Here is a 25,847-nt window from a genome sequence, read left to right on the forward strand (position 1 = left end):
CAAATTGATTTTTACCTGAATTGACTGCATAATGCCAGAGCTTTTAAGTTTTTTCCATTCTTCATTTTGGGCACCTACAGGCCTGTGAAAAAATTAGGACACCCCATTTAAGCCTGTGTTCTTTTTAATAGTTAAATATATGGCCATTTTATCTTCATTTTAAAAATATTGGAATGTTTAAATAATATAAATAAACACATAAAACCAAAGGTCTTTTTTAAATTATCTGTAAAATGTTATTTTAAAAAAAATATTTCTTGTAAGGAAAAAGTAAGGGCACCCCCACATTTATTTGTACTTAAAATAAATAAAACGACCTACAGGCGTATTTCATCAGGTGCAAATTATTAGAACATTGTTACAGAGCATTTTAAAGTGAACTTGCTTTATTTAAACCTCAGATATTTACCGTAGTTTGGTTAATTCTCAATTGTTGAAGTGAGAGGAATTTCCATGTAGGAATATTTAGTCTCGTGTATCAAGCCCTACCACCAGATATAAACCACTTTCTGAGGCATCAAATGCTTCTTGTACTGTATACTTTGTAATTATAGTTTTACTGTATTTTCAGATTGCTGGAACTTGAAATGCCTAAAGTGATATAAGTGTCTCTTCTCTACTCCAGTGCTCCTTCAACTGCTTGGACACCAAATTGAGATTAAAACACATTTATATTAGTGTCACATCCAGGTTTATAGCAAATATGAAAAAGAAAGAAACTCCTCCTGTGTGTTATTTTTAATGTTGTTCTGATGGGAATGTGAAAAATGTGTGACGCTAATGTTAAATAATGAATTGCTGTTATCCCCCTGATAAACTAATTCAATCCAAATAGAGATAAATAACTTAGACATGGGCATTTAGACTGTGACGGGATGATGAAAGCTCAGGAAGTCATTTGAACTCCAGGCAGCACCAAGTCAGGTGTTGCAGAAAATAAATTAGTAATCAGGTTAAACGTATGCTAAATAGAGAGGATGTTACACACATAAGACCAATATAATGAAAATAGACAGTGATGTCAAAAGGAGGCAATTCATCCAAGACAAACTGTCAAAAACACTAAAGACTGATCTTTTTTGAGCAGGATTGAAAAGATTTTCCATTTTTTAGTGGGTGATCATTCAATGTTAAAGTTGGTGGTTCTCGGCCACGTTTAGCAAAAACGACAAAAGCAAAAGGTCAGAATATGTGAAACATGAATATAAGCTTTCTTTATCCTTAGAGACTTCTATATATGGATTCAAAGACACACCCACATTCCCATCTATGGCTTTTGATGTATTCACACTTAATATCCATGAATCAACTCATGATGCTGGCCTTCTGCACTCCACAGTGTGCCAAGGTCTAACATCTAAGTAAAAATGTACACAAGTTGTAGCTCCATTTTCTTTGTTTGAAAATGACAATAAAAATCTGATAATTAGTCATATAAACTCATTTTAGTCCTTTGTGTTTGGTTGAATGCAAACAAATGTCATGTCTTATTTTATGGAAAAAGAAAGATAGCATGAAAAGCATAAGAAACACAACAACAGGACAGCCTGTGATGGAGTGTCTCGGAGTGTTTAGCGTCTGTCCTCTGTGGAGTTGACCTTCTGGAGCAGCTCGGTGCTCCACGGTCCAGCGGGATGTCTGTTTCACCACACATTAACATTCTCTGTATGGGATTGTTCTCTGGCCCACTGCACTGCCATCACACAGATTTGAAAGAGCGAAGGGGCTTTTTGTTTCCAAAGTCTCAGCAGGGGACAAACGAAGTGTGAGTCCCCTGCTGTCTCCTGTTCTGTTTGATAGAGACTTACGAGCTGTCAGATATCTGCTTCTACACCTTCTGATAAGAAGATATCAAACTGTCCTTCCTTCAGTCCACCCCCGTAAAGGTTTCAGGTTTTATAAAACAGGGATTCAGGTTCATGTAAGGAGAACAGGAGAATAAAAGAAACACTCAGCAGGCGCAGTGTAACTACAATCATACAGTTATTACTTGTCAAGCAAATCATGAATTAAAATAGCTAAGCAATAGCCAACTGACTCTTTTAATAAAATTGTTAGCTCAGAATTAAAAGTTACCAAGAAGTAGATGCTACAATTTTACAATTGACATTGTCTCAAAGCAGCTTTACAGAACATAAACATAGAACAAAGGTTAATATAAAGAATAATATAAATATTAATAGAATACAAAATTCAAGATTAATATTAGATATATTTAAATGTGTTTGTATTTATTCCCAATGAGCAAGTCTGAGATGACTCAGGCAACTGTGGCCAGGAAAAACTCCCTTAGATGGTAAAGGAAGAAACCTTAAGAGGAACTAAACTCAATGGGGAACCTCATCCTCATATGGGTGACACTGGAGTGTGTGATTATAAATATACAGTCTGACAAATGTTGTATTGATGCAAAAGACCACATGGAGTTCACATCTCCTCTTTAGTATCGCAGAGTCTAACTGGAGCTAGTAGATCTCTAGATGCCTCAGGATTCACAGAGTCGGCCTCATCTCAGTGGAGGTCCAAAATCTTCATCACACGGAAGACAATCCGAGCTGGTACAATTTCTGGATGCCTCGGGATGGGTAGAAAGAGAGAAGCAGTAGAGAGGGATTAACGTAGCTGCTGTTCATAATATTTGCAAGTCTGATGTAATAGGGCACAATATTATGGTATGTATTAGGTGTACGCCTGAATAAAGAGATGAGTTTTTAATCTACATTTAAACTGGGAAAGTGTATCTGAGCCCCGAACACTATCAGGAAGACTATTCCAAAGTTTAGTTTAGGAGCTAAATACGAAAACGCTCTACCGCCTTTAGTCGATTTAGATATTCTGGGAGCTACCAGGAGTCCTGAGCTCTTTGATCTCAGAGAGCGTGAAGGATTGTAAATCCTTAGCTGATGTTAGCTATAAGACTAAAACTCATTGCAGCTGTTATGCTCCAGTAAAACAACTATTTTTAATCATTTGTTGTTTTATCAGATTAATTGTCAACCCTAATGCCAACTCTCACAATCAGTGAACATACAAATGAGAACAAATCATACCCCACTGCTTGCTGACAAACCTACCTTGTTGTCACAAAGCATTCATGGAGGCAGATGCAAATACAGGTGGAATATCTTTAATAACACTAATAACAATAGTAAACAGTCCAAAGGTGTGAGGCAAATGTGTAATCCAAAATCAAGCAAAGGTTCAGGTGAAACACTAAACACAAAACTTTGCTCCGTTTACAAGACATGTGGGTTTAAACAGACAAACTAATCAGAGAAAAAACTCAAAACTGCTGATAGTTAATCTTGACATTAAGGCAACAACCAGTGACAATACAGAATAAATGTAAACAGAACAAACACGGAGCAAAGCGAACATGAGGGCTACAGTGCTGAGGGCTGATATACAGTACACGCTGCACAGCACAGAGTTCACAGCACTCTGTGTGACAGGGAGATTCTTGATATTACTAGAAAAGCTCCATTTAGAATATATTAAAATGAAAAAACCTCTAGTGCCATTCAACTCTTCACCAACAGGATGATAACCTATACACAAAGTTTGTGGACACCAGACCATTACACCTACAGTATATGCTCTTTTTTAAACATCCAATTTAAGATCTGTCCACTACACCCCACTAGACACCCTGAAACCCTTTCTGTTAGTGTTTGGAGCGTGTCTGTGGGGATTTGAGTTCATTCAGCCACATGAGCGTTAGTGAGATCATGCACTGGTGTTGTATAATGAGACCTGGGGTTCGATCAGCGTTCCAGTTCATCCTGAAGGTGTTCATTGGAGTAGAGGTCAGTGCTCTGGGAAGGACACTACAGATCTTTCATTCCAACCTCAGCAAACCATTTCATCATGGCGCTCACTTTGTGCACAAGGGAATTGTCTCCCTGGAACAGGTTTGAGCCTCCTAGTTCCAGTGAAGAAGTAGAATCTAATCTATGGACTAGGTTCTGAGAACTAGGATCTAATCTAAGTTATAATAATACAGGAAACAAAGGCGTCCTATTTATTTGAGGACATCAAACAGTTGTCCAACAGTTTGGAAAGAGTCACTTATGTGTGTGATGGTCAGGAGTCTTGAATCTACTGTATAATGCATTTATAATGGAGCTTTCTACAGTAAGTTTCTCGGATATTGTTAGCATTCAAACATTAGGAATGTTAAAATCATTTGCAAATCAAATGAAACAAGTTGCTGAATGCTAGAGACAGACAATGTGAATCATCTTACAGCTAATGAATACAAAACCACCCTGAATGATTAGTGTATCAGTATGCGTAAAGAACATTTGTAACATATATTTCTATAATAGACTTCTCCGATTTTAGTTTTATCAATTTCTTATAATAAACCCATATTGTATTTTATTTATGACTTCCAGACACTGTTTAACCATGTCCTGAAGTTCTCTGTGTGGAATCTCCATTGACAATGTAATTTTGCCCAAGATTGGGTTTAATCAGTGCCCGGAAAGCCTGTCCTTGAAGGCTTCAGTTGGATTAAATTGTACTCTGTAAGACATTTGGCTCCAGTGCAGCACCTTAAACCAGGGCTGAAATGTTAAAGCTTCCTTAGATGCAAACAAGAGAAAAAAGAAAAAAAAAAGGCATTCAGGGAGTCTAAAAGAAAATGATGGCAACCCGGCTGAGCACAGTGGGAAATCGATGAAACAAAAGCAGCACGCTCATTTTCTCTCACCGACCTGCGTTGAAAATCCACTCACGCAACAGTGCTTGGTCTCGGTTAAGGGACCATCTGCCATTTTTCACCTTGTCTGACTCCACTGATAATTGCATGCTGTTTATTTCTGTCCCTACACTGCTGCCACTGCATCCCCCTCCATCTCCTGTGTCTGAACGATCCTACATTATGATTATGATGATGAAGAAGATGATTATGATGAGGAGGATTATGATAATGGTGCAGTCCCTCATGCTTAAACCTGATAAACATGAGATCAAGTTGGTTCCCCTCGGTGCCTGGGCCACACTCTCACCTTCACCTGTCACTGACATGATTAGGACTAGCGTGATAGCCCACAGGATTCTAGCTTCCCTCTCTCCAGCTCTGCATATCCTCTTAGGGATTTTCACACTTGAAATAGTTTCCCGGGTGATTTTAGATAGAATCCTGGGTTATCTTTAACGTTTCACACGGCTCATACTTCACCTGGAGCACAGTCACTTTAAATAACAGCTTGTTTTGCACTTTCACATCAGTGAGGAAAAAAGTTCAGGTCTTCTGTTCTGCACCCAAGCAGTTATTGTTATTTTTACTAATCATTTTTGGTCTTTTTAACTTTGTTGTGTATTTAACAAGGTGCTCATAGACATCTTAACTACATTAACTTCTTAATTAATAATGTTCATTAATAATGTTCATTATTTTGCCACTTGATGTTACTGTGTGATTTTTGTGCTTTTATGTCCTGGTGAAAGTGCTTTTATGTCCTGGTGAAAGTTCTTTTATGTCCTTGTGAAAGGAGTCATGCACTGTTTAGTTACTGATTGGGCTTTTGTTGCTCTCATCAAGCCTTAACATTCTAAAACTGTAACGTTTCACACTGCATATGATTTGCACCACAGTGCTGGGTTAACGATGCAAAAGTGCTGTTAATCCTGCTCCTAACCCCGGGTAAAAAGCAGTGCTAATCCTGCTTTCTCTACATTTTAAACCTCTGTGGGGTTTAAAGAGTGGTTTACAGTAACCATAACCTGGGCTTAAGTGTAGTGGGAAAAGTCCTTCTGTGATTTCTGTTCTAATAAAAACAGCAGAGGATAGGAAGAGCCTTGCTGTCTTGCTCTGCAGACAGTGACACTGAATGTATTACTGGTCCAAAAGGCAAGAAACATGAGTTTAAGTAAAAGTAACTAAAACATGCCTCTGTTTTAGACAAACTCTTCCTCATGTCTGTAGCCCGGTATGTCTGTATGTCCGTATCACATCTGAGGTCTGAATATATTAATGTGGGAGCGATAAAGGGTTTGGCTGGACGTAAAAGAAATGATACGGGACAAGACATCATCACATTCCCAGATGTTGCCTGTCGTGTTTAGCATGGTGCTTTCACAACGGCTCGGGTAATAAATATGTAATAAAATATACTGTGTTTGGTGTTGTGAGAGAAAAGTACTGAGTGACAAGTGGAGTGATGAAGCAGCGCTAATGTTACCACTCGGAAGTTGAATATTTTCCTATAACAAGTGAGATCTATTTACTGTAATACCTCAGAAATTTGCAAACCAATAATAATTAATTTTTTTAAAAATGTCATAATATAGTTACATTTAGTATAACAGCTTATATATTCAAGTTTCAGTGTTCTTAGTGAAGGCAAAAGTCCAAAGTGTCACCTGTAACAGAGCAGAAAAATCCTAAATTCTGGAGGCTGCCATCGAATACACAAGAAGATTTAGAACAGATAAAAACCATGTCACGTTAAGACCGAATCGTTTCCTTCAGTGGAGTGTACACTTTTTACCATTAAAATCTTTACTCTTTTCACCAAAGCCACCCAAGTTCCAAACTTTAACGAGTAGAATAGTCTCCAAATGAATATATTTCTCAAATCTGATTTACAAATGCATAAGCTAATGCACAAATAATGTGAATATATTCACAAACAGCAATGTACACATTCATAACCTAATTCATATTCACAAAATATGCTCCTTACATTACACATTCATAAATAAATTTCAATTCACAAATGCACAACCCAATTTAGAAATCCATGTGTGCTTGTAAATTTCTGAATGTTTTGACATTATGGAAATAATTGTTGAATCTGTGTTTGCATAATCACAAGAAGGATGTTCTCTTCAGCCAATCAGATGAGAGTTTTTAATCCGACTAATCAATTAACAATTAGCTCTGTTCAATGCTTTTTGACTCAAAAAGCATAATTTTACGTGTCTGCTGCACAGTGTACTTTAAAAACAAGATGGCGAGTCATCAATCTGATGTCCAGACTTTATGTGTAAGTGATGTAGAATATCTCATGTTTTTGTCATAACTCAAAACACATTATGAAGGTTGGTATTTTTTAATAATGAAATGTGACATTTGCAGAGCTATAGGCTATTTCTAATGAAGTTCACACCTGAAGACAAGCCTCCAATTCAGTAGTGGTTACTTTGATTTTAATGGAGGTTTGTCTGTGGGTGTGTTGAGCCTTTATTAGCAGTAGCTATGTTTTATTAGAAGTAGGTGATAAAAACAGGAAAGGAAGAGCATGGAAAAAAATCGAATGCTCGAGCAAGCTAAAATCTGCAGACAGTGACACTGAATGTATTTCTGGTCCTACAGTACATAGCTATTTCTAATGAAGGTTACACCTGAAGACAAGCCTTCATTTCAGTTGTAGTTACTTGGATTTTAGTGGAGGTTTGTCTGCAGGTGTGTTTAACCTTTATTAGTAGTAGCTACGTACAGTACTGTAGCGCTGCAAATGCCACATTTCATTATCCATAACTACTAACCTCATAATGTAATTTTAATTATAACATACTATGAGATATTCTGCATTAAATATCTACTGCATTCTGCACTATTCTATAATAATTTATACTACATAATAATACATAATACATAATAATACATAACACATATAATACATAATAATACATAATAATTTTGCACTACATCATTTGTTACTTTAGAACTGAATTATTAGAGAATCTGTTGTTGGTGATGCAGAAGGATTTGTCCATTTTTATTCACACAGGCCACTCAGGTGCTCACTCAGTCTCTTGTTATTTCAAGACTGGACTTCTGCAAGTCTCTCCTGGCAGATCTGCCTCTGAGCACTATTCCACCTCTGCAAATGACCCAGAATGCAGCTGTGCGGTTTGTTTTTAACCTTCCGAAGTTCTCCCACATCAACCTATTGCTGCACTGCCTTCACTGCTTTCCTATAGCTTCCTGCATCAGATTTAATATACTGATGCTCGCCTACAAAGCCAAAAACAGACCAGCACTCACTTAACTCAAAGCTCCTATCACTCCACACACTGCACTATGATCCCTCCAATCCTCTAGTACTGCTGGATTGATCCCACCATCTCTCTGGGTACAAGAAAGACATCAAGACTCTTCTCTTTTCTGCCACCTCGGTTGTGGAATGAACTTCCCCTAGATGCAACTGGGTCACTGTCTGTCTTTAAATGACCTCTCGAACTCCTACCTCTTCCTGAAATACTTAAACTAGCACTTGAATCTAAATAAAAAAAGAAATATATAGTGTGCTTTCCTTTCACCATTACCTTCTGACAGAGTTTTTTAGACTGATAGTGTTCTTAGTCCATGACCTACAGTAGTGAACCGGTATCAATGTATTTATTCATACAGGCTTTATAGCACTTCAGTAAGTCACTCTGGATAACAGCCAAATGTAAATGCTTCATAAAAATTTGGTCAATATGTGAAGAGGTTCTAACAAGATAACACAAATCACCCTCGATGGTCAGTCTGGCACAGGGTTTACTATTGAGTGCTGTAATGGCTGAAAACCCATTCCACACGAGCTGTGCTGAAAGGTATCACCATTTTCATGGCGACATTGTGATAATCTCAGCAGTCTCACAGTCCAACAGGATTTATCCTTCAAAATAAAACAGCTTGATCCTCTGTAAATAGAGGGAAACATTTATCAAATTTATCAAACATTTCTGAGAGTGTCACAATTCTGATCTTTAATTGTGCTGAAATCAAGCGATCCTTCTGCCATGAATACGTGTTTGCTCAAACATGTCCCAGGTACCAATGGTTTTGTTTTTTCCAGAAATTATATTTTTCTTTTGAAACCCTCAGCTCATTCATGCTGGATAACGCTGGTCATCTTTGACCCCTGCATAGCTTTGACCCCTGCATAGCTTATTTATCTTACCAAACATATCTACAACACAGCTGAGCTCAGGATTCTTGTCTGGAAGAAAAACACACAGATCTTTTGTTATGGCTCAGTCTAGAAAAAAGTGTTAGAGGAAAATGTGGAATGAATAAAGGATTATGGCGATACTTTCTTATTTATGATATACATTATAAACAACAAACAAACACCCAAAACAACAAACAAACACCCAAACTACTGTAAAGAAAGAGTAGCTACCTCACCTTATACTTTCATTGGTCATTTTCACACATAACATCTCCAACTGAGAAGGAACATTGATTTTTCCCCACTTCTTCTTGAAGAATAAATATCATATTTTAAGATTTTTGTTCAGTCCAGGGCTGCACAGTGACATTTTGTGAACAATGTTACCTGCATACAAATGCTATATTGTGCAATAGTGGTTATACCTTTTCTTTTTGTTTTCTTTTTTTTATGAGTATATTCTCTACAGTCAATCTCTACAATCAAATTGAATCACAGAGAGCAAATCAAAGACAACAACAAAAGGGTGAATGAGCGCTAGGGTGCCGACATTCCCCCGGCGCTGCTGTATATATACCGTTGATGGCAAGAGATGATACGAACTGACCCTGAAAATGAATGCGACAGGACCTGGACACAACACAGTAAACATAGGAACACAAACACAAAAGGTTACACGTTCGGTCTTCAGGGTAAAAAATCAGAGTAAGCATCTGTTCCATGGGAGAAACATCTCACCACTGCATGATTATTAGCACCCACCCCCTCACGGAGGGTAGCGAATAACCTGGATTACATGATTGCATGGCTTTTACAAAATTGCGGGACAGTTCAGGTTGCTTGAAATTTGACCTGAGTTTGTATTTGTAGTTTAGTCTGTAAATGTATGAACTGCTTGATTGGCACTTTGTGGCTCATGAGAATTTTACATTTACATTACAGTATTCTGACAGATGCCTAAAGCAACTTACATTTATCTCATTTATAGAATTGAGCACTATGAGGGGTAAAGACCTTGCTCAAGGGCCCAATAATGGCAGCTGTGCAGTGCTGGGATTTGAACTCATGATCTTCCCGTCAGGAATCCAACCAATGAGCTAAAACGGCCTTTTAAGAAAAACTGAGTCTTAAGAGTCTTAATACATTAAAGTAACCATTTTATAGTAAAGTTGTAAAATCCTACTTGCTGGAAAATTTGTTCTAATGAAAGAATTACAAAGTGATGCAATTAAAGGCAACAATCTTGCAGGATTGTCTCACAGGATTAAACTACATCCCTCTAAGTTCATATGATAGTTCAGTCGTAGTTCAATGAGCTCAATGTAACCTGATTCTGAATAAAATGACTTTTTCCCTTACTTTTGAACACAAGTTGCAGACTCTGAATATAGCCAATGAACTGGGTGTGCTTATTTTTGAGCACATTCCCACACAGGCGCTTCACTGCACCTCTAAAATAAGGTTTATCATGGAAGTGTATTAGGATGTGGGTGTACAAACAATCCCTCAGGCTGTTTCTCTTTTCTGTGTAACACACCATGCAAGGATGATCATTTGCCCTGCATTGTGAAAACTCTGGTTTTATTTGAAGACACACTGACTCACCCTGAAGGTCTTTTATGTCCCCAAAAAAGATAAAATACTCATAGTACGGGTAACTATTTTAAGTGTCATCATAAAAAAAACACTAACAGCTTATTTAAATATTAGATATTTAAACATACATAAATAGCGTGTAGGTTTGCACTACAATATGAGGAACAAATGTTTCAGATCTTACAACACAGCAGCAACAGCAATGAACAACTCAGCTCAAAAAGCTTAATGTATGTAAAGTGCAATCTCCCAATGATATTCATTTTCCCTGTGTTTCAGAGACTCTGTAACCGGGGTTGTACATTCACAAAACTCTCTGTTCCCAAAGGTCTATATTCCCAAGGCACAATATTCTCAGTACTTTGTTTGACGAGGGTCCAAATGTCTCAAGCACCATGTTCACACTTGCCAAATTTTCCAATGTCCTACATGCCCAGGGCCCTATTCCCAGACACTGTATTCCCTGGAGTTCCAATATTCCCTGCGTATGATTACATGGTGCTTAATTATCAAGATTTGTACATTCCTAGAGTCCAATGTGTATTAAATGAACCCTTAGAACATACACCCTTTTGCACAGCATCCCTAAACCTTGCATTTCTGTATGCACTGTTGGTAGAAAGAGCAACAGCAATTTACAAATTTTCATTTTCCCGAGTGATCTTCTCTGTAAATGCTTTATAAAGAAGAGCTTTGGTCCAGAGCTAGCAGAATTCCCCATGACAACCATGCCTCCTCTCATCCATGTCCCCTTTCAGCCAAGCTGAGTGAACTCTTCCATTTACTAAGCACACTTGCTGCTCAATACCTCATTGGCTTCCTGCATAAATGTCCCTCAGATTGTAACTCACATTGTTATACAGTGTAGAATAGGACAGAAGAACAAGAAGGAAATGCGGTTAGTGTTAGTACTCAGTACAAGAGTATGTGATTTGAGACACAACACTAGTTTGTTTAAAAATGTTAGATATTACAAATATAAATATAAAAGAGGTAAATAGATGTGGAAATGTGTTCAGTTTGATTGCTGAACTACATGGACCATATAATGAACTGCTCCAGATTCAATAATCCTAAACCCTATTGGCTCTAGAGTCCTTAAACTCTAACAAATAACTCTTCCAGGGTTGTTAAATGTTAATCCTTAAGTGATTCATTGTCTTTAACGATTAAGAACTATTGGGCTCTAAAGCCTTAAACCCTAAATTAGTCTCAGAGGCACAGAACACAGTGGGATTAGCAAAACAACAGCCAAATATATATATATTCTGTTCTATAACCTGATCTGGCAAAAATCTCTGTTCTCAATGTAGCATTATAAAGGTTTCTGTTTCATTTCTCTTATTTTAAAGCATCTTGTTGTGAAGCTGAGCACATTTTCCAGCGAGTGTATTTCCAGCAGTAGGATGTTGCTGAAAGCTCTCTGGTCTTCTGTAAGCTGAAGAGGAATAGCAGGGTCATGGCCGATGCCTGTCTCGAGAGTGTTTATCTGTCCACATGCTGACAGAACGAGCAGCCTGAGAACCGACACGGCAGGAAGTAAGTGTTTTCATATGAAAGCACGCACAAAGAGCGAGACGACAGTCTGACAGGGGCAGAGTAATGAAGCTGCCACACGTTCTCCTCATGTTCTCTCAACACCTAATGAGCTTCTCGACACTACAGCAAGAACACAAAATCACAAGCTTCTGATTGCATTCGGTGGCTCCTGCGTTTTTTTTTCTGAGCTCATCTCTGTCACAGGAACGCTGTAATGTGATTCACTGGCCAGAGCCGGAGGTGCGGTGACACAGATAATCTTGTCTTTTTATACGCTCCATTAAATGGCAAGACATCATTTCCTGCCACCGGTCGCAGCCAGGAGATTTAGCAATTTATGTCATCTTGAGAATAGAAAAAATACTGCTGCACAGGAACCAATTCTGCAAATACAGTTTTGATTTACAGCTGTCAAAAAAAAAAAGATCTCCATTTTCTTTTATGCTTTCTGAGCGATACACTTACTGTACAGTATAAATTTATACTGATGTCTATTATGTGATGAAAAAAATATTAACAATATGTAAAAACATGCTTGTACGTCTTATTGGGCTCTAATTTAAGTGTAATTCTGAGAAATGCTCCACTAGTTGTACTTGTTCATCTTAAGCGATACTTTTTAGAGTGTTTTTACTTGCTAACAAGCATGACAAGTCACCACAAACTGTTAGTTCCATTAAAGCGTCTAATTTCCTAACTAACAGCTTAATTTCCATATTCATAATATACCACAACAAACGAAACATCTACATAATCTCTAAAACAGATTTTTTAACACCAGATTAAATTATCCATCAGAGCAGAATTGCCTTACAACCCTAATGTTTACTATTACAATTAAACCAGAATAAAAACACACCTGTTCAGTGCTCAGTAAAATGTTATAGAAGTATTTGTAAATTAATAATATAATCATTTGCATATGGTCATGTTTCACACTATTCTATCCTGATTAATTTGAAATGAAAGAATAAAAAACATAAGGACCAAGAGTTAAATATTAAACTCCTGAAAGGTTCTAGGTTTTAAGAAGAAACTACAGTACATCATTATTCGTTTAGACATACAGTAGTTATGTATAAGAGCTGGGTTACACAGCTGTGCCAAGTTTCTCTGCATTCAGAGGATTAAAACGAACTTCGTGTTGACCAAGCCAGCTTTGTCTTGAGTAGAAGAATCCGAGACGTAAAATAAAAGCAATAGACAATGAAGGCTGCATTAACTGTGGACTCATATTATACATTTACAATATACTTTACAGTTTGTATAAAAATTCCATAAAAATTCCACTCAGGAAATTTATTTTTTAGCGCTCGGAAAATGACTTCAAATGACATCAATAATCAGTATAAACAAATGATCATTTTTCACAGCCGGTTCGATATAAGAGGTGTTATAGTGAGGACACTGTTGGGAATCTGAATATAGAGTATCATGACTCTGTGTTTAGCTGTTGGAGAGCAGGGTGATGGGAAAGCAGAGGGATTTGTGCATCCAGTTGGGTAATCAAGGACACTTCTCAACAATAACAATGCTACAGAAATAAAACAGAGCACATCTGAAGCTTTTTTTTAATAGTAAAGCACTGTATACAACAGCCACAAAAGGAGTATTGAACACTGAAACCTATTAGTTAGATAAAAAAAAAAGATACACTTATGAAGAAATACCCTGAGTTTCAAGCCATTAACAACCAAAAATAAATTCCCATCACAAATAAATTCAATGCTGAACATGCACTTCAAAACAGCAGAAATTCCTGGTAAAAAGAGCCTTGTATGCATCTAATGACCTCAAATAGCTTTTTGTGTGGAAAAAAACCCCCACAAAGAGCAAAACATACATTTTTACAGGAAATAGAAATTGAGGTTCAATGAAATTGTCATACACTGAAGCTGGACTTCTTGCATGATGTGCAGCAATGTGCAGCTGTCACACTGACAACTTCTGAATGGTGTTTACGCTTTCACTAATGTCTGTACTAAAAGTTCTATTCTCTATGAAGAAATGCAATGTACATGCTTAGAAAAAAGTTTCTTAAGCATTCTTTGCATAATCCAATGTTCTTAACTTCCAAAAACTCTTTCTACACTACAAACCCAAGAACCCAAGAAAAGGTAGTAGATGTTGATATTTTTACCTCTCCAGATAGGCAAGTGCTAGTGCTACAGCTTACAGCCTATCGTGCAGCGTGTCGTACAGGAGAGGTCTACGTTCTTGTGTCCTTTCGACTTTTGCCGTGAGGGTCTTCTCATGAATGTTTTGCTTTTATATTCCTCAAGGTGAAGACTTTTGTGTCTGCACTGTGAAATTGTAAAAATGTCCTGCAGAGGGAAATGCTGACTCCTCAGAGACCTGAAAAAACATCCATACTGACAGACAGGCGTAAATGTCATCCACACAATCCGACACAGTGAGGCGGCTCGTGTGATTCCCCTCAGACCCCAAACAGGGAACCAGATACAGAAATACCAAGTGAGATAAAAAGAGAAAACGAAGCTACATTTAGAGGAGTCCCCATGAGGGTGAAAGTTAGCAGTCTCAGTATTTGGATGTGAGAAAAGCTGGACCTCTGGGAACTAAATAAAAGGGGCATATTTTAGTTTCGTTAATGAACTTATATTGTCTCAGTTTCGCCTTTTGATACAAGTGCGTGAGAAAAAAACTTGACTGTCTATCAGTTTGCATTGTTAATAGTTAATATAAATGCTCTCTCTCTCTCACTCACTCTCTCTCTCTCTCTCTCTCTCTCTCTCTCTCTCTCTCTCTCTCTCTCTCTGATCTTTAAAGACAACACACAGAGCGAAACAAGAAATCCCTCCTACCTGTGTCCATCGGACTTTATAATTTCTTAGTACAGCAACATATATTACTGTGTAACAATAAACCTTTACTAAGATTAAATTTATTTAAATCTTAGTTTTATTTATATTTTTTGTATAGATTATCTATAGTGTATAAGTCTTATTCTATGTTTGTATTCTTAATTTGGTGATTTGAAGCTGCAGTATCGAACCCAACGTCCCCTCTGGTATTATTTATAAGTTAATTATAAGTATTTTTGATTCTGAAAACAGAGTTTATTTTTCTTTACCAGTAGAACAGACTTTTGTCTATATTAATTTATACATTCCTGTAAAGCTGCTTTTGATATAGAAATAAAACTAAAATTGAAATGATAGTATGTTATGTGAATAAAAATCCTAAGGCACAAGAAAAATAGTGTTTTACTCTACACAGTGACATCTAAAACAAGATATAATCATCAGAAACATCAACATTTCTCTCAGATACTGTATGTTGGTCTAATAAGAGAAAAGTATTCAGTATTCAGAGCTGTTTTGACTTGAAGTTTTGTCATAAACCCTGAATTTGAATGTAGCATTAAAATGCCACGAGAAATTAGCAGGATGGTTCAATTTGTTTCGTTCTGCATAAAAAATGTGCAAACATTTTCTGTGATCGGCAGAGCAAGTGATGGTGGTTGTGTTAATTAGTACATCATCAGTGTCTGTGCGGTAAAACGGATGCTGCCGTTTATCTTGAAAGGTTCCTCTGAAATGTCACATTAACATGAAGTAAAGAGTCGACAGCAGTTATAGTTAATTAGCTCTCACTCTCTCTCTCTCTGTCTCTCTGAGGAGAACATGCTCGGTGTCCCAGTGCAGGAACCGACCGATATTAACGAGGCTTTAATGTTCAGCACTGAGACAAGGCCCATCGCTCTTCACCCAGCCTAATCCACCTGCATTATGAATTATCTCCAGCTCTTGACTAATGATCTGAACCATTTTTTTCTGAACAGTTCACAGCGTGGGTCACTTTCTCGGGCTGTGATTTAGCACTACAGCTTCTGGGAAGAGATCATGATTCATGAAGAACACTTTTCATGTGTACTTGCTTTATTTCTCTTACTACTATATATATATAAAACTTCTGTCCAGCCGGCCAACACCAGACATTTGACGAATATGAGAGATTTTTTTCATCTGCATGTTGTGCCAGATGTTCCTGTAGCACCTTTAATGTTGCTGTAGAACTCTTGGCAGGTTCAATGGTAAGTTTTATTCTTGTTTTTATGCTAATTTTGAAGGGATGCCCTGTTCTTGGTAAAACTGGCTAACCTTACGTCACTGAATACTTTTTCACTAGCAAATATTTTAGCTTAATTTTAGCTTCCTCAGCAACACTCATGTAGCATGTTAAATAAATGCAACTTGCATTGTCAGGTAATGTTAGTTACGTAATGCGAGTTAGTTAGCAGTCAGTCTAGCACCACATGGTTTAGAACTTGCAAGTTAACACTTTTTTTTTTCTTCATTCATAAAGAAATTCAGTGAATTTAACCACAACATTCTGATTCATTTTTGTTGTGAGATCAGGTTTGTTTGATAGCTAGTGATGACATTAGCTAGGTATATATTAACAAAATTCCTACTTAAAACATCTGACTGACACTCATTCAGTTTTCATTAAGAATCATTCAGAAATGAATCATCTCATTTTGCGTGATTTTTTTTTTTCTTCCGTTTTTACAAATTGACAAATTCTGTGATGTTCTCGCTGATGTTATTCACAGTCTTTTAATCACAATTAAAAATCACATACAGTAAAACAGCGATCTTAAATCAAAATTGCTTTACATTGCTTTTATTTACATAAATTTATGTAAGCAATAGACAAGTCAAGTCAAGTTCCACTCTGATCCATTGCACTTCCATTTTGTTGAATGCTCACAATTACAGATTTGAAGCTTTCACATTTTTCAGTCAGTTTGCAGAGTCTGAATAAGAGTGTAAGGGAAACTTTTTAATTACAACACACATTTAAATAAATAACTAGTAATAAAAAAATGTGTATGGCATCCAGCATTTGTCTTCAATTTATTCATCAGTCCAAATCTACAGATCTCATGGCGTTTCTGCAGCAATCCAACGCTTTCCTTTGACTGACTTTATACCTTGCAGCTCAAATCTATACAAGCAAAATGCTGCAACCCGCAGCACACACGGCATTTTTTGCTTGAATTCCTGCAGTCAGGTTGATTTTGAGTCGAGTCTCACTGACACACAGAACACTGAGTTTCCTATCTGTCTGAAAATGCTCTTGGAATAGAAATGAAGCAAAGATGAAATCAAACAGGAGATTGTGTGACAGAATGAAGTTTAATCTGCACATTCGTTAGAGAGACAAGAGCAAAAAATAAAACCAGGCCAAACACAGTGTCATTCGGAATCAATTCACTGAGAAATGATTAGAATGTTAAATGATTTATAAGCGTTTGGATGTTACTGCGTCTGTTTTGCGCCACTCATGGTCATAGCATTACCTGAGGATTACATTCCAAATCACTCTTCAAGACCCAGTTACCTGCAGGTCATTAGTACTGCAATAATTATAGATTTGTTTGAGAATCCTTGTGTTTAGAGACCTGTAATCGTCCTCATTAAGCACTTTTTTTCAGTGTGGAGATAAAAAAGATGATAAAAGGATTTGTGTGAAGATAAGAAAAAGGAAAACAATCGAGCAGATGCTGTTTGAGTAATTTCCTCCAGGTCAGCTTCTATGATAGTCATTGCTGTTGTTCCAGTCGTACAGTTACAGTACATGCTATCAATGTGACAGTCTCTGAACAGTCACTGGGTTATGTACATATTCACATTGTTGGTGGCGAAGATCCCAAATGAGACGTAATTAAGCCACACGTAATTAAGTGATGGTACCAAGTCTTGCTAATCAAATGGAGCCGTCGACGGAGTCCGCTCCATTGTACTGAATTCAAATACATCCCTAACTCCTAAAGACTCGCACTGTGCGACGGTAAGAAAATACGAACAAGAAGAGCAGCAGTGCATTTATTTCATGTGGAAGTTGAAATCTTTCACGACAGACAGCTACGCTTTCTGATTGGACCAAAAATTCAAGATAAACATGAGTATGATGTCTGTGTGGTGGTCTGCCAGCTCAATAAGATAAGGAATTACATATAGCTAGCATTACATTGAATTGATTTAATTGTAACAAAGCGAAAAATAAATATAAAGTTTTAGTCATAGGTACACCATGAAGGATGGATACTTTAGCTAGTTAGATCTGCACCATAGTTTAGACAGTTTCAAATTAACAATTGTATAGATGATGTCAGAAAGTTTGCTCCACCCGCCATATCAGCGTGGACTTCGAGACTGAGTGTACTGCACCATCGCTTACATGGAATACATCAACCATCAACTCTGCTGCAATCGTACTTCACTTATGATTCTCTTACTCCATCAAGCTAGCACTTCCTTGAGCTTCTTTCCTAATCTAAAACCCTCACATGAGCCACTCAGTCATGTGCAAAACAAAAGACTGAGTGAAGACTGCCTCCTCAGGGAAGCTTGCAGAAGGACTGCACTGAGTTTTAGAACTTTTTTCTCAGAATATCTATTTTTGACAGCTACCTTTAAAGAAACAAAGTTGCTCACGTCAGCTTTAAACCAAAGTATGAGAGTCTTTGGACAAAACAACAACAGGCTACAACATGTACAGGAACAGGGATGTATAAAAATATGTAAAACCTTACTTAAAAAAGTTCTCACCTTATCCAACCAGCAAATGTCCACTTTATATACAGTGTGTTGATTATTGGATTCATTTCAGGGTCAGTCTTTGATATGTGTGCACATAAATTATTTTAAATATTCACAGGATATGACATTTTTTTTAAAGAAATATGGAATGACAAAACTGTATCGTTAATACAAGAAAAAAAATCATTTCTTATCGTGAGTTTGTACATATGTATGTATGTATGTATGTATGTATGTATGTATGTATGTATGTATAGTTTTCTGAAGTTTCACAACCATCCCTGTTGCCCTTCAAGCCTAATGATGAACACCTTGTGACAGTTGCCTTGGAAACAAGACCTGATGAATGGCCTATCTTTTCATGGTGAGATGTGAGCCGGTCGGCACCCCACCTCTTTACCCTGAAGGCATATGGGTGAAGCTACACTCTGCTCCGAAAAGCATAATCGAGTGTTAGAATCATGAAGTGCTATGCGGTATTCTTTGTGGCATTCTCATTTAGCCTCTCCATGTAGTTCCGGAGCTCTATGGAGTCCCCAAGCTTGATGTCTGGACAAACCCACTGGATATCATTTTTCCCCATGCCTAGTGGGCTGTTAGCCAGGCAGTCACTGCCCGTTTTGGAGTGGCTGAAGGTGGTGAATTTAACCCGTTTTCTCTTGGTGGTAGGCGAGTTTCCCGTCTCACCCTTGTGCTCCCGTCCTCCCTGACCTTGTGCACTTTTCTGGCCCAAGAGCCCGTTGAGGAGCTGGCTGGCCTCCTCTAAACCCAGGCTGGAGTCCACAGTGGCACTGAGCTCGTCCTGCTGTAGGCACAAACCGGCATGGTTCTCCATTAGCTCACCTTCCTGCCCCAACCACACCCAGTCATGTGCATGTGCCATGCTCTCCTGGGCCTCCAGCGGGAGCTGTTTGTTTTGATACTGGAGGGCGTATGAGACACAATTAATGAGGAACACCAAGATTGCCAGACAGAAGACTCCCAGTAGGGCGTACATGCCTATTTCTAGGTCTGTCAAGCCACGCCGGGCTTGTAGCAGCTCTTCCTCTGTGGTGTGTCCATGAGGAGGTTCGGCCTGGGCTGGAAAGTTTGAGAAGTCTGCAGGAATGTCTCCTACTGGACGCTTATCTCCTAAAGGAGCACCTGTTTTAATAGTGGTGGTTCCTCTGTTGACCATCCCTGCCTCTGAAATGGAGTCTCCATTGTATGGGGAACTGGGTCTGTGTCGTCTGTTGTCATTGTCATCATTATGGCTAAACTTGATTCGAACGTTGGTGCTAACCGAAGACAGAACATTACGCCGCTTGCTTTTCTGGCACAAATCGGCTCCAGACATCTCAACGCGCAGTAGCGTACCCTGACCTTCACCTTTTACCACCACCACCGGTGACCTCCACCACACGGCACTCTGAACAGTGACCACCCGTTCATCCGATGACGTGGCTGTCAGCACGTAATGTGCAGGGTCATAAAGGTCAAGAGGAGTCACAGAACCATCACTGAAGTGCAACCAAGCGCTGACAAGGGACTCCTGAAAACACAGACAAGATTAAAAACTCTTGTAAAGGAGCAGTGAGTAAAGTTTCACTTGTGCACTCAGCTGTTTGTGAGGCGAAATGAGACTCTTTAAAATTCACTGACAATATAGCAGACATCAATGCTTCAAACTAGTCCTTAGTAATGTCAAGTGTTTTGGCTTCATAACACTCTGATCAGCAGGAAATCACTTCTCCTGGCTCATTTAATATCTATCAAACCGGAGGAGAAAGAAGTCTCCTGCTGATACAAAGGACTGGCCAATCAGGGTCGTTCTTACACTACTAGCGTTAATGAGCAGGAGGTATGAATTGCAGTTCCCTGGCTGTGGTGTTAACAAAACCACAGCTGCTCATCAGCTTGTCCTCTGTGCAATGACTTCTACAGTACTTGTTGCAATAGTGATTACAATAATGATGGCTAAAAGAACACAGCAAGCCAATCTTTTGAGCCAAAAAAAGCATAAGACTATTCAAGGCAGGAACCCAGTGTAGTTATTTGTGTATTTTAACAGATTCAAAGTTTCTGTTTGTTAAATGAACCACAAATGATGTGTACCTGTTTGGTTCTGTGCATGGTGTCCTGGGTGGTGGCTGTGGCTGCGATGGCCCTGTTGCTGCCTGGACTGAGCTGCAGGGACAGTGAGAGGCCTGACACCAGCTGTACGCCCAGATCCGTAATGCTCACTTTATCATCCACAATTCTCACCGACCTCTCAGCCAGGACCGAATCCGACAGGGGAGACATCACCTGGAGGATGCAACAGAGCAGACAGCCTAAATCACAAAGCTCCAGGTGTTTCCCATACATACCACACAGATGGGATTAGATTTCCGTCTATTAAGAGCAGTCAATAGAAGAAAAAATTAAAAGAAAAAAAAGAGTGATGTTGCTGGGGGGCATCTGTGGTTATTGTAACTGATTCACACAGAATAAGTAACCTTTGTATAATTCACAGAGACAGGATTGTCTTCATGATATACATGGCATTTTATACAAACTGATTTTTTGAGCTCTATTATAAGCTATTATATCGGATCCATTTAGTGGGAATGGCCATGCAACTTGTGCATGTGTGTATGAACATTTCACGAGGTGATGAGGATGTATCTATGTTCGTATGCTAGAACCTCCATAACGTATCGAAATTTCCAGAAAGCATCACCTCTCCGACAAGTCCTTTGAAATGTAGTCTAATAGTTAAATTAGCCAGCACTTGCTTTCTGGTTCTGGGTAGATTTGATGAGACATCAAACATCCTGAACATGTTGCTGGAGTGTGTTTGGAACGTAAACCTCTTTTTCCACAGGATATTTGAGATTATTAACAAACGTTTCACATTGAATGGGATGCATTTTACTGTATCTAGGGTTATTACCAGTGCAGATTAAAAGCTGGGAAAAACAGCGTCAACATCGTTCCAGTTGTGTCCATAAAAAAAAACAAACAAACAAACAAACAAATAAATACTGACAGGATGGCTTCAGACGCAACTAAAATCCCAAAGACACTCCTGTTATAATTACATTAATCATCTCCCCAAATATAAATAACACCATCTGTATATGGCTTTGCATTTTTACATAAGACATGGTGCAGAAATACTGCGATAAAAATAACTGCAGCTTGGAGTTTTGCGAGCGAGCGAATGACAGTTTCTCCGTGCCCTCAAACCAACACCTTATTTTGAAGCACAGAACCAGCTGTGATATGCAAAGTGATGTGCAGCCTTTCCATCCACATCAGTTAAGGCAACGCCAGCTGCCTCCATACTTTCACATGTTCCTCTGTCATAATGAGTGTCCCTCATCACTGTCAGAGCCGAACACAGCTAACACCTACTCCTACTTCCTCCAACACAGCGTCTGCAAGCTTCAGCTCCACTACTCCACGTTTTAGTCCAGCAGCATGACTGCAAATAAAAAATAAATACAACTTCGTGTCCAACTTCTTTACCAAACTGCTGCTGCATTCTGTCCCAGAGTGTATTCACTTGTACAAACAGAGCGCTGCCTTAATGTAACATTTCATAACATAACTTTACATACAGTTTCTTTAAAAAAAAAAAAAAAACAATCAATTGTCACGGTAAAAGAAAATCAAACAGAAAAAACTGTTAAAATACACAGAATACTGACATTCCATAAATTCGCCATTGTTATTTAATACTGGATTAAGTAATCCCTTTTAGATAGATACACAGAAGTATGAACAGATGGACAGACAGAGAAACAGACTGGCAGACAGATAGATAATTAAATAGAGTTTTGGGCTGTTAAGTCATTCCAAGAAATTCAGTACAATTTAAAAAATAGGTTATCGTTAAGTGTCACTGTAGGCAACTAAATGAAGTGGCATTGTAAACATCCGTCCATCCATCTAACCATCCCTCCAACTGTTCGCCCATCCATCCATCCATCCATCCATTTTCTGTAGCACTTAGCCTACAACAGGTTGCGGGGACCCTATAGTCTATCCCAGGGGACTCAGGACAGAAGAAGTTCATTACAGAGCCATTACAGTGCACATCCAACCCATCACAGAGCACAATCACACATACACACACCCATTCACAAGCAGCCTAGAACATATAGCTTTGGCCTTTGGAGGAAATCGGAGAACCCGGAGGAAACCCAAGAGCACCGGGAGATACCACCAACTGTGGAGTTGGAAGGCACACCATGCCCCTTTTCAATTTCTTCAGCACTCATTGTAATTCACTCTGCATTGTTTGGTGTAATTAGTCATTGTCTGTAATGAAGTGAAGGCAGCAGTGGACATTGGCGAAGGTTAACAGTGCGGCTGGAGTCGCTGGGCATGGCTAAGTGCTCATCTATTAGCAAGCATCAATCATGCCTGTGATTTACGTCCAAACACCCCTCCAGCTCCAACTACTCCATATGGGCTTTTTATCTGATTTAAATTTTCCTCAATTGTGGTTTTGGCTTCTCAGACCAAGCTAGACAATGTATGAGGGATGATTAGAGGCAATTTTGCCATCAAATAAAGCATCAGAGTATTGTCAATATTCCTTTTCACACTGCAGTACATGGATGATTTGGAAAAAGTCTACTTGGAACTTAGAAAGAAACTTAGCTGAAAAGACAATGAGATCTATATTATTGAAAAAAAGACAATTTTTCTAGCATTAGCCATGTTGTTAGCTAGCAAGAGAAGAAGAAGAGAATGAATAAGAGAATGGTAACTTCAGTGTAACTACAGTATTAGACCCTCATTTCACACATAAATTAACTCAGAATATCACATAAAGTGACAAAGTTTGAATTTATTTTGGAATTTGCTCATTTTCAATAGAACTACAGAACTGTGGTGTTTTTGTTCTCTCTTTTTCGGTAAATTATGTGTGTGTTTTTTGTATTTTTTTGGTTCCACATATTTATACCTACTCAACTGAGTCTGAGTCAGTTGATGTTGTACTTGCTTACAGTTGATGACGAGGAAGATTTTCAGATTTCCATTGATTTTTAATCAGTGACAGAAACAGCACTTCTTTCACCAGCCTTGTGTTAAGGTTGCTCTTGAAGCTTTTTACATTTCCTTTGTCCTGGCAATTCAGAGCCAAAACAAAACAAAAAAGAGGACTACATACAGAGAAAAAGCATTCAGGAAGTGATTGTTAGGCGGCTCAATGATGCTCCACATCCTTGTTACACACACACACACTTGCCACATTTTAGAGTGATTCTCCAGTTGTCTTTACACAGACAGACAGACAGCTAAGTGCCTGTGAGATGTCACTGACATCCTTTCATTTTGAACGAGAATAAGTGCTAGGATAACTGCAACTCATCCGTCTGCCGTCTGCACACCACGGTGCATCCTGCAGCTTCTGTGCCAGGAAAATGACAAATGAAGTTTGTTTTGGCAGAGAAGAGGCCATATTTATCTGTCCACAGTAGAGACAAATGCTCTCTAGTGATAGGCAACGAATCAGAAAGCTGGGATTTCAGCTGCTTGCTGAAAAGTTTGAAGAAATGATGGCATGTGATGCTCATGAGGATGGTTAAACATGTAGGAAATGTAATTACGTCATAGATTTAGCTTCAGATAAACGAGTCCTAAAACATTTTGCAATGATTATGTGAAGCCACCTTTTCCAAATGTGTAATTAATGCATTTGTCTTGTTATTTTTAGCACAAACCGTAGCTGCAGTTTATTATCATCATGATTCATTTTTAAGGCTCATAAAGTTTTTTTTTTTATCTAAGAGATTTTTTAAAAATGTGTTTGCAGTCCTGTTCCAGATTCCAGATCTGGGCCCAAAGACTAATTTAAACACTCACAATAAAGATAATCACTAAATGTAATACACAAGTGAAATGGTGATGCTTCTGCTGTTAACAATAAGCTCTATAATATACTTTACCCAGAAAGGAAGCTACTGAAGGAAACCCAGATATATACCTTGCTGTGACCTTGACCCAGTTTGGACTAATCCCAAAATCTAATAAGTTTATTATAAGTTTATCGATAGGTTTATCAGCTGTTTACACTCATACTGTATATCATTATACAGTGGATATAAAAAATTTACACTCCCCTGTTAAAGCTACAGGTTTTTGTAATATTAATAATTAAACCAATACAAATATATAAATGGCAGATTGTGTCCCACTTTTAATGTGTTACAACAACCAGTAAAATTCAAATGGAAAGCAAATCATGGGAACAGAGATAAAGAAACTAGCCTGGTTACACAACTATACACACCTTTTTATAATGAGGCATGGAACTGTGCTCGTGTTCAAATGTAATAATCATGCACATTATTGAGGTGATCGTAATTAACCTGACTGCTGTGCCGTGGTCTGCAAACAGATTAGCAAGCGTGCACTTTAACCTCACTGTCAAAGGCATCAATCAAGAGAATATCCAAGACATAAGATGGACTTTGGAACACTGTGAAGGCTATGGGGTGATGGAAGTTCGTTTGTCAGAAAGAAAAAGAAAGAAAGAAAGAAAGAAAGAAAGAAAGAAAGAAAGAAAGAAAGAAAGAAAAAAAAGCACATTTCATTAAATAAATTAAAGGATAAACAGATAAATAAAACAAGAACAAAACTATGGATCTAGGGAGCTGTTTCTCTTCAGCTAATAGAGTTCTGGCTCCTTCAGATATTACAAAGAAGCTCCACTGACCATTTTGGCACAGTTGAAAATTAATATAAAATAATTCACTTTCCAACATATGACCAGCAAATTCACCTTCCAATAATGACCTACAGATCCAAGTCAACAAAGAAATGGCTTAAGAAGAAGATCAATGTCAGAACTTATATCTAAATCCTTTTGAAAAATCTGTGGAATAACTTGAAGAGGGCTGCGCACAAGAGGTCCCCTTGCGATTTGATAGATCTGGAGCATTTTGGCCAAGAAGAGTGGAATAAAATTATCAAATCAAGATGTGAAACTGGGTAGATTTTTACCTATAATACAGAGTACTGTTTTAGAAGCAAAAGGTCCTTTAACTGAGTATTAGATAAGGAACTTGCTCATTTGTACATTTTTCTTTTCCTTTGTTTTTGAACATACAACAAAACATAAAAAAGAAATTCTATTTTATTTTACATCAGAAAAACCTCTAACGTAAACAAATATCTACTGTACAATGCTATAAACAACTATGCTGCTCTATATGTAGAGGGTCAGAGAGATGTTAATCTATGCAGTGGTGATGGATTTGACATTGGC

The 25,847-nt window shown here is 38.1% G+C and overlaps 1 protein-coding gene across 1 annotated transcript in view; it reads right to left on the reverse strand.

Moving 5' to 3' along the window:
* Positions 1 to 18,408: 18,408 nt before the first annotated feature.
* si:dkey-112m2.1 (transmembrane protein 132D) overlaps positions 18,409 to 25,847 on the reverse strand; it is a 142,516-nt gene continuing 135,077 nt past the window's right edge. The window contains exons 8-9 of the mRNA XM_060891630.1: positions 20,696 to 20,887; positions 18,409 to 20,132 (exon numbers count right to left, since the gene is read on the reverse strand). Coding sequence (XP_060747613.1) covers positions 19,071 to 20,132; positions 20,696 to 20,887 — 1,254 coding nt within the window. The 3' untranslated portion in view covers positions 18,409 to 19,070. The remainder of the gene's footprint in view (positions 20,133 to 20,695; positions 20,888 to 25,847) is intronic.

The sequence above is a fragment of the Tachysurus vachellii genome, chromosome 17 (genome assembly GCF_030014155.1).
Source record: "Tachysurus vachellii isolate PV-2020 chromosome 17, HZAU_Pvac_v1, whole genome shotgun sequence".
Taxonomy (NCBI): domain Eukaryota; kingdom Metazoa; phylum Chordata; class Actinopteri; order Siluriformes; family Bagridae; genus Tachysurus; species Tachysurus vachellii.